This window comes from Archocentrus centrarchus, chromosome 12 (genome assembly GCF_007364275.1).
Source record: "Archocentrus centrarchus isolate MPI-CPG fArcCen1 chromosome 12, fArcCen1, whole genome shotgun sequence".
In the NCBI taxonomy this organism is placed as follows: domain Eukaryota; kingdom Metazoa; phylum Chordata; class Actinopteri; order Cichliformes; family Cichlidae; genus Archocentrus; species Archocentrus centrarchus.
The window spans coordinates 24643159-24653520 of record NC_044357.1 but is presented as its reverse complement, the minus strand read 5'-3'; the positions used below and the strand labels follow the sequence as shown (position 1 = coordinate 24653520).

Genomic DNA, 10362 nt, shown 5'->3' with positions numbered 1-10362 from the left:
TGAAGACATTATCCTCCCTGATAACAACCTTTTCGACCAGCTAGGAGGTGGAGACGGTCCCTACTGGCCCTTAACTATGGGCCTGAAAACTGTTAATGTTCATTTAATGGACTGATAACATTCAAAGCGGGTGCTGTAAAGATCTCCGTGACTCCGGGACTTCCCTGAGTACATACCAGAGTCTTATCAGAATGAGAGATGCTTTAGCTCAGATCATAATCATAATGACGAGCATTGTCATACACAGACAGATATCAGTCAGCAGGAAATGAGAAGGCAATTTATGAGCAGTGACAGTAAGTGATGCTTTAAGTCTTTCCATCCTGGAGGAGGAGGCTCAGAGACTGAGGGGTGATAGTATGACATAAGTCATTCTATAAAACCCTGAATGTGCAGTCATTTAAGAAGTAATGTGTTCATATAGGTCAAATTGAAATCACTCTGATTATTCACTGTATGATAACCTTGTCAATAGAGTACAGAAAATAGATACAATAATAATTCAGTGACATCTCTGCCTCCAAACACCTTCAATAATCTCTATTTGGAGCCCAGTGCAATCACCCCCAACATGCAAACAACATTTTATGCCTACAGAGGCTTTTTTTTTCCTCCTCAGCATCTCTGGAAACAATCAAACCCTTCATGCTTCAGGCAACATTAATAAGTACAGCACCACCTCAATCTGTGGTTTTTGTTTGATGTTCAGGGGCCCATGAAAACAAGTTCATCATGTAACAAGACCCTGGGCGGGGGTCTCTGTTTTTATATTAATAAGAACTGGTGTCGTAACACGGTGGTGAGGGAATCACCGTGTTCTCCTGATGTTGAACTTTTATCTGTCTCTCTGCGTCCTTTTTATTTACCAAGAGAATTCCCACAGATATTTGTTACTCTTGTGTACGTTCACCCGAGGGCTAATGTGGAAGTCGCCACTAGGAGCATAGTGGAGACGGTACACAGACTGCAGTGCATTGCACCAGATGCCCCCAATTTTGTAATGGTTGACTTTAACCAGTGTAAACTTGGGAGGTCGCTCACTAACCTGCATCAATATGTAAATTGCCCCACGAGGAATTTGAAGACTCTGGATCTTTGTTATGGCTCAATTAAGGGAGCTTATAAGTCTTTTAGCAGAGCACCTCTTGGCATGTCTGACCACAATGTTGTTTATTTGGTTCTCACCTATAAATCTGTCCTGAAGGGAACAAAACCCCAGCGTCGCCTGGTTCCAGTATGGTCAGCGGAGTCCATTCAGACCCTTCAAGACTGTTTCACTTGTACCGATTGGGACTTATTCAAAAGAACCTGCTATGACCTAGATGAAATTACAGAGACTGTCACAGCTTATATTAATTTCTGTGAAGACTTGATAATCCCAAAGAAGGAAATTTGCATATTTGCAAACAACAAACCATGGGTATCCAAAGCTCTGAAAAGTATTATTAATCAGAGGAATATTGCATTTAACTGTGGGGATGTTGTTTATAGCAGAGAGTTGCAAAAGCAAGTGAAAAGAGAAGTGAAGCTTGCCAAAATTAAATATAAAGATAAAGTGCAGTCATTGCTGGGCACAGGATGCTCACGCCCTGCTTGGGAGGGGGTTAAGTCTATTATGGGTTTGCAACACAGGAAGTGTCCCATTTCTTTTGGAGGTGTGTCTGATTTAGAGCTGGCGAATGATTTGAATCTTTTTTACAATCGTTTTAACATTCACAACTTTAATGAAGAACTGGCTGTGTACAGGGATGTTTCTCCAAAACAATCAGTTATTAATATTGATAGATTATTGGTGCTTAAATTATTTAAAGGGGTGAAAGAGCGAAAAAGTCCAGGCCCAGACAAAATAAATGGGCATCTCCTTAAAAACTGCGCAGAGCAATTGGCTGGAAGTTTTTCATTTCTTTTCTCAAAATCTCTTGAGTTTCATAAAGTGCCACGTATATGGAAGGACTCTATTATTGTACCAGTGCCCAAAGTTAAAGCACCTAAATCATTAAATGACTATCGTCCTGTAGCTTTAACTTCACTTGTAATGAAAATATTTGAGAAACTTGTAAGAAATGAAATTTTTTGTGCCATTGAGACAAAATTAGACCCCCTCCAATTCGCCTATAGAACAGGGAGGGGTGTGGAGGATGCTGTGTGCACTTTGCTCCACAAGGTTCTGGAGCATCTGGATGGTGCACGTAATTTTTCTCGTTTGCTTTTTATAGATTTTTCATCAGCTTTTAACTGCATCCAGCCCCATATTTTAGCGAGACGGCTTATTAGTACATACAATCTTGATTCTGGTCTGGTATCTTGGCTCATGGATTTATTAACAGATAGACCACAGAGAGTGCGAGTCAACAGCATTGTATCAGATCTGCTTTTATCCTCCACTGGTTCCCCTCAGGGATGTGTCCTTTCTCCACTTTTATTTGTTCTCTACACAAATGAGTGTCAGAGCCACTATAAGAACAGATATATAATTAAATATGCAGATGACTCAGTGATCATTTCTCTGCTCCATGATGCAGATCTTGACCACGGCCCGGTTGTAGACGATTTTGTAACATGGTGTGGGAATTCCTTTCTAGACATAAATGCATCAAAAACAAAAGAAATGATCATAGACTTTCGTCGGAAAACCTCATCAATACCTGCTGTTCATATTCATGGCCAGGAAATAGAGGTAGTGGAGAAATACAAATATTTGGGCACTATACTGGACAACAAACTGTCACTTGATGCAAATACAGATGCCATTTGTGCAAAAGCTCATCAGCGTATGTATTTGTATCGAAAACTTAGGGGTTTTAACGTGGATAAGATTTTTATGAAAATGTTTTATTCTTGTTTTATTGAGTCTGTTTTAACCTTTTCTTTAATCTGTTGGTTTGGTTCTCTGAGCCTCAAGAACAAAAGAAGGTTAGAGAACATTGTGAAACTGTGTAGCAAGGTGGCAAATGTAAGTTTTAATGATCTTGCCCTCCTGTACAGGGTGCGAGCCACCCAAAAGGCAGAAAGGATTCGGGGTGAAAGCGCTCATCCCCTGTCCTCAATGTATCAGTTATTGCCTTCAGGAAGGAGGTTCTCTGCCACAGTGCAGAACAAACAGATTTAAATTCTCTTTTATTCTTTTATTCTTTTATTATTAACTTTTTGAACTCTTTTAGATAATTGTGTCCTTGGTTGTGTGTGTTGTATGTTTGATTGTTTTTATAGATTTATTTATTTTGCTGTTGGCTGCAAAACAAATTGCCCCTCGGGGAAAATAAAGTATTTGATTGATTGATTGATTAACAGACAGTGAGACCTAACCCACATATATGGTGTCAAAGTATTTATTTCTCTTTAAAACCTTACCATGCATTAATAGCAGTCTGGTCTGTTTTTGTGGACAATGTGTCACTACAGCCTTTGCATACCAAATATAATGTAACCGTTTGTATTTGAAAAGCAAAGGCATGTATGAATGTTCTTTATTCTAGCCTCGACAGCCCTGCACCACTTAGACGATCATCAGGAAATCTCTCTGTGAGTTCGCAAAATTCCTCAAGTCAAGATTTTCCAGCAGCCCTAAAATCTGTAGAGGGACTCTAAAGGCTTCAGGTGTGGTGGCTTCACCTTACAACAGACTGTCAATCACAGCACACAGTAAACGGACTCGTTCCTATACAGCGCTTTTCTACTGTAACTCTGCTTTATACAACATGTCTGCATTTACCCGCCAACACACATTCACACAAGCTTACTTACTATCTGACAGTCACACACATTCATACTCCAACGGTTGCATCACAGAGCAACTTGGGGTTCAGCATCTTGCCCAAGGATAGTTTGAGACTGGAGCAGCCAGGAATTGAACCACCAACCTTCCAATTAGTAGAGTCAGCTATTGATTGAAAATCTGGAGAAATTCATAAGGGGTAAAAACAGGAGGGTATACATCAAAAGGGGCAAATCCTCCTGAGCCACAGCCACTTGCATTATATTATACAGCAGTATCATATTAGCCAATTATCAGTACTTGTATTACAATGTGCTGCAACTGCTGTTGATTTATTTAATGCCTTCTGTGACAGTAAAGGACCACAGAGAGCACGTTTTTAGCAGTGGTAACTTTATTGCTGATGTTTTGAATGAACAGACAGCGTGACAGAGGTTTTATTTTAAAGAGCAGACTCTAATTAATAATTAGTCTAATTAAGAGGGGCTGAATTCAGAGACAACACAGATAAATAAAAAGGTTTGACTCATTTGCATTACCAGGATCATTTTCATTATAAAATAACATTGGGTATTGATTAGGTATTACAGTAGATGTATTATTAGCTTAATCATTTAGTAACTGTAGGAGATTCAGTGATTAAAGGCATGAATCAGAGAAAAGCAGTAAAGCCTCCCACTGAAGAACTAAGAATGAACGTGCTGATAAAAACCAGCAGCTAATCTGACTGAGCTGTTTTTTATAAGAGGAGCCGAAGCCCGAGACAAGAATCAGAATCTTATCCGATCAGCGAGTACGCCGGAGCGGGGTCACACTGCTCCGGGCTGCAGGCGCTGTTCTGGGAGGAGGAGGCCAGAGCTGCCTGAAACAGTATCACCCTCTGCAGCAGGTCATACATGGAGGCGGTGTTATCCGGCTGCCTCACTGCATCACTGTTATCCGGCTGCTGCTGCAGCTGCTGCTGCTGCTGAAAGGACTGCTCAAACAGCTCATCAGTGAAATACTTTCCCCCATTCGCTGACACCATCTCATCAATCTTCCTGATCAGCTTGGCCACCTGAGCTCTGTTCCTCATTTTCTTGTTGTTGAAGACGTGGTAACGGTTACCGCACTTGTTTATCACCTCTTGAAGTTTGGGGTGCCCGGTTTGCAGATACTGCTGTATGGTTTTGTTCTTCAGCTCGTCACCACGCGTGAACAGGACAATCACGTACTTAGAAAACTCGGGTCCAAAGATCTTCTCCAGGGCTTGCACGCAGTTTTCTTCTTCTTTGGTGAACCTGCCAATCTGAAGGACCAGGATGAAGACGTGAGGTCCCGGAGTGCACACATGGATGCATTTTGCAATCTCTTTCTTTATGTTCTCAGCACTTTTAGATGTATCCAAAATGCCGGGTGTGTCGATTATATGCATCTGTCTGTGGCAGTGGACCCGTTCTATCTCACATGTCTCCGTCACAGACTGGGGACTCGACAATGAGTTGAAATACCTCCGGCCCAGTATGGTGTTACCCACTGCGCTCTTCCCCACTCCGGTTTTCCCAACCATCACAATTCTCAGAGGAGCCCCTGTGAAAAGAAATGTTTGTCACGACATGAAATTCCAATAATGAAACCATTTCAACCTGATTGGTATATTGGTATATAAAATATTCCAACTTCACCTGCTGGGACTGAGGAGTGGGTACCCATCTCGGCACCTGTCCGAGTAAATCAACACCAAACCTCACCACAATTAATATGGTGCAAGTGCCCGCCCACATAAGGTGGACCGGCCTATATGAGTGAGATTCAGTGTGACAGCTTCAGATACAGAGACTGTGTGGAAAGCTACATGTTTACTCTTTCCTGAGCAGGAAAAATGCAGGCCGGAAAACTTATTCCACGTAAGTGACACCCGTTTATAGTTTGGGAGAGGTTTCTGAGCACCTGTATGCAACATCTGCATGATGCAAAACTTCCTTCTGACCAAGTTATTACTTTAACTCAGGTCTAATAGTGCTGTATTTAAGGAAATTATTTAAGGAAATACAGGATAAGATGTGCCTCGTGAAAGCAAACTGGCTGCTAAATGTAATTGATAGCACAGTCTACAAAGTATACATTGCTCATTATTAATAATCTGCATTACACAAAAACCTGTTTGCATGTGAAGTCCAGCTGAAGTTGTACAGCACAGGCAGCATGCTGCTGAGACATCCTGGGCTTATACATTTGAATGTTTCTTCTGGAGATTTTTAGCTTCATCATTGTGCAACATTTTGTCTGAAATGTGGCAGTTTTTCATCTGAAGTCACTACAAGTCACACTCTTCTCCACAAATACTGAAAACATAATGAATGAATAAATCTCCACCAGGGAGCTGCGCTCTGCAGCTGTGGTCCCTCCTCTTTAACCTCAGCTCGAAATCACTTTTGTCTTTGCTTGTAAGCTACAGCTAGAAAAACAGGTGTGCTTATCTTATCTTTGTTCTGAACGCCCGGTCTCAGTCCACCGGTTAGTGAAAGCAGGAAGAGCAGCATTCCTCTTCAGGTGCTGGGATTAAAAAGGAGGAGCTTTAAATTGTTTTCAGAGACTGAAGAAGTAAACTTTACTTCTTCAGTCTCTTCTCCAAACCTTTCACTTAGTGAAAGGTTTGGAGAAGCTGATGATCAGCAGCTGCTTTTCTGTTCATGGAAATGAAATGAAATGAAGTGGTGACATCATCAGTATTTTGGCATCTTAAGGTTGCTGCAGGTGGATGGATGCACAGCTACATGTACAAGGATAACAGATAACTTGTGTATGGTGTGTTTATAGTGGATACTTTTTAATTTTTTTTTTTTTTTTTTTACAATTTATGAAAACCAAAAAATTACAGTCACACACAGCCAAGTGAACTTATTGGACAGAAAAACAAACACACAGAAAAGCTTTGTCTGTAATAAATGCAAATAATGATCTGATGTCAGATCAGCATGTGTCATAGTTGTTGTGGCAGGCAGGAAAGGTGGACCCCAAAAACAGGAGACTCAGAAAAGGTGAAAAATGAACTCCAAGGAAAATGAGGACCATACAAACAAATAAACTGGGCTGGACTGTTGCCAGAACTAAAACTAAGGGGCACACACACACACACATCAGGTAATCAGGGCAAGAGGAAACAGCAGGGCGCAGCAGGTGAAGCAAATGAAACTAATAACAGGGGAAGCAAAACTAAACACGAAGCACAGGGAACACAAGACTGTCAAAATAAAACAGGAAGTGACTAAACAACGAACGCGCAGACTAGACACAGAAAACTAAACAGGGATCACAGCACAGGGAAACAGAGACTCAGACATGGGACAGAAAGGCAGACTAGTCACAACACTGGGAATAAAACTCAATATGAAAACACAGAAGGTCAGGGGTAAGACATAAGGACAAAACAGACACGAGACCACAGACACAGGACAGACAGGGACAAAGGGAACTGGAAAACCACAAATAATAAAACCAGAACTAAGATGAACAAAGAAAACCAAAACAAACTAGGAAATAAATAAAACTTAGTGAAAACAGAACTAAACGCTGGGCAGACGGCCCGGGACCATAACAGCATGAAGGCAGAAAATTACTGCAAACATATTAGGAGCAGCCTGAGGCCTGAGCTTTTCTCTCACAGTGTTTACTTTTCATATACAGAGATTCTGAATCATCATCTACTGGCAATAAAATCCTTTTGGTTCTTTAGTTAGTTTCACTAATTCAATTAGTCTCAAACAACTTTTCAGTGAGATCTGCCAGTGAGATCTTTACACTGGCAGGTTAAATATACGGAAACATCTCAAAACCAAAGCGTCCTTTCCAGTCCTGTTAAACTTGAATTCTGTTATACTGTTTTCCTTCCACAGCATACCCTGAAACCTCCATCATCGCTCTGTTGGGAAAGAGGGTTCAGCTGAAGAACATCATTGGGAACATGATCCTCAACAACAAAGATGCTTTTGTCACAGTGTCAGATAGCTTTGAATGGAAAGCAAAGAAACTATTCAAAATCATCAAAACCCCGGATTTCTTTAATGAAGGATGCCTGAACCCGGACCAGCAAATCATCGACTTAATGGCGCTTTCGTATCCCGGCCCCAAACTGTTTATACTGGCAGTGGATTCAGAAAACACCAAAGAGGAAAAAGTCATGGCTCAAATCAAGCAACTTCAGGATGCCTTCGGAGAGAAAATCACAAGCAACTTGGCAGTCACGCTGCCAGACATCGAGAGCTTCCAGTCACTGAACCACCTCAGAGAAAAGCTTTGCATCATGTTGACAATCGCCAATGAAAATCTGGCCAGTAAATGTGTAGAGTGGTGTTCAGGCCGCCAGCCTTTCCTGTATGACTACAAAAGCTACATAGAAAAAGCGGTGAACCGAAGAAGGGCGACCTTACAGAACAGAGGGTAAAACTTTACTTCATGATAGTTTCAACTATACGTTTATCTATGAGCAGCAGAAATTCCCCTTTATACTGGATCCAGGCTTTGTTCTTTAAGGTGTTTCTCACTCCTTATAAAAAGACAGGCAGAAACAAAGCAGCTCAGTTTCTTTATCTCAGTCAGTAAATCACAAATACCCGATTACTTTGGTGTTACCTACCAAATACATACAAGTCTGTTCTCATAACTACGTGTCTTGTAACTTGAAATAAATATACAAAAAAAGGATCCCCAGTTTGAGATCCTGTATCAGGAAAGGCGTGGCAGCAGCCGATGGTAGCCTTGCTGTCTCATAAATGTGAGCGACTAAATGCTAAAGCTTGTCCATTAATGTCCACTGGAAGACACGTTTTCATAATTAATTCTTGAGCCAATTTGTTTTGAAATTTTTAATCATAGGAAGCTGAAAATGATAGAATAACAAGAAGGTTTTGAGGGAAAACTGTAACCTCCAAACAAGAACCAATCCAAAAGTATTCCATTAGACTTTTCCTTAGTCCAGCTGGTGTTTGGAAGCCTGTAAAAATCAGTGATCTCAGGTGTTTCCCATTAATCTTGAATCACATTAGAACAAAGCTTCATAAAAGGCTGATAGGGGGAAACTTAGCTGAATAAATATAACCCCAAATTAGGCTAAACTTCTATCTATAGGTATTAACATGATATTTAAAGCATTTTTAATCTCAGTTTCAGCGGTCATGGCAGTCCTCCATATGGACAGTGGAGAGCAGGTAAGTTTCTGGTTTTAACTACATCATTAAAAAAAAACATTGGTCAGGTTGGGACGCTGGCAGGAAAAAATGTTGATTCTATTTATACGTACAGATTGTGAAGGCAAGGTGTTACCACTATTGTGTTATTAATTCATTAGTTAGCACAACTCTATCAAAGGTCCCTGTAACTGTAAGTCTTATCTGGCCTCCTGAGGCTGCTGAAGGGGTTGCACCACATGGTGAACCCTCTGCAAATCTTCTCTTCATGGCAGACTGGGATCACGGCATTCCTTCCTCCTGGACAGTCTTAAGCTTTTAACTGGATGTCGCAGTTTTTCTAACCATGGAAATAATCCTGCAATTTCTGCAACATCATCCAAATTTAGATGCCTGGGATCAACTAAAACCCTTTTACCTGTTTAACTGCTGAAGTAAAGATGACCAAATAACTCACAACAACTCACAACAGTCAACTGCCAGTCATTGTTGGTTCTTTACATCTTAAAGGATTTGACCTCTTACATCCTTTTTCCACTTTGGATGTGAATACCTTCAAATTAAAGCTGACACTTATATAATACACATATGTGTGTTTTATCATTCTGACTTGATGTTTTGGTCATTGCTGCAGACATAAGTGAGCAAGCCTGTGGGGGAGTATCAGAGCCTGATCAACACACTGGTATGCTTCAGAAGATACTATATATTTTCATCAATGTTTAGAGACAATAAATAAAAGGCTGTGTGTTAATAAATGGGGGTATGCATGCTGCATTTTCACAGGAACTCATCCTTTACATGTGCCCAACCCCCAAGTCATCCCTGCTGGAGAACAAGCACTCGGACATCACACCTGTAAGTTTGGAAGCACTGAACACAACATCCACCCCATGTGAAATACAACATGTTAATTTTCTTTCCTGTAGGGGCAGCACAACCACAGGTACTGGCCTCAGGAGGTAAACCAGGTGACCCCTTAGATTCATCATCGATGAATTTGTTCCAAGCTTTCAAAGGCCTGTTCACCTTTGAGCCACCAAACTACAATCACAAAGAACTCCACAGACAATTCAATTCAATTCAATTCAATTTTATTTATATAGCGCCAAATCACAACAAACTGTCGCCTCAAGGCACTTTGTATTGTGGGTAAAGATCCTACAATAATACAGAGAAAACCCAACAGTCAAAATGACCCCCTGTGAGCAGCACTTGGTGACAGTGGGAAGGAAAAACTCCCTTTTAACAGGAAGAAACCTCCAGCAGAACCAGGCTCAGGGAGGAGGGGTCATCTGCCGCGACCGGTTGGGCTGAGAGGAGAGAAAGACATGCTGTGGAAGAGAGCCAGAGATTAATATCAATAATGATTAAATGCAGAGTGGAGTATAAACAAAGTAAATAAGGAGAATGAGAAGAAACAGTGCATTATGTGAACCCCCAGCAGACTAGGCCTATAGCAGCATAACTAAGGGAGGGTTC

General features: G+C 41.0%; 2 protein-coding genes across 2 annotated transcripts; one reads left to right on the top strand and one right to left on the bottom strand.

Annotated features, from left to right (window-relative positions):
* Positions 1 to 4225: 4225 nt before the first annotated feature.
* On the bottom strand, positions 4226 to 5410 carry LOC115789626 (GTPase IMAP family member 7-like). The gene is made up of 2 exons (XM_030743118.1): positions 5380 to 5410; positions 4226 to 5284 (listed from the first exon to the last, which is right to left on the bottom strand). The coding sequence occupies exons 1-2, from the start codon at positions 5405 to 5407 to the stop codon at positions 4494 to 4496; spliced, it is 819 nt and encodes a 272-aa protein (XP_030598978.1). The 5' UTR covers positions 5408 to 5410; the 3' UTR covers positions 4226 to 4493.
* A 1674-nt stretch (positions 5411 to 7084) lies between these two features.
* LOC115789777 (uncharacterized) lies at positions 7085 to 9606 on the top strand. Its single transcript, XM_030743287.1, has 4 exons — positions 7085 to 7106; positions 7591 to 8134; positions 8858 to 8901; positions 9515 to 9606. Exons 1-4 carry the CDS (start codon positions 7085 to 7087, stop codon positions 9604 to 9606), a joined length of 702 nt encoding a protein of 233 aa, XP_030599147.1.
* Positions 9607 to 10362: the final 756 nt, after the last annotated feature.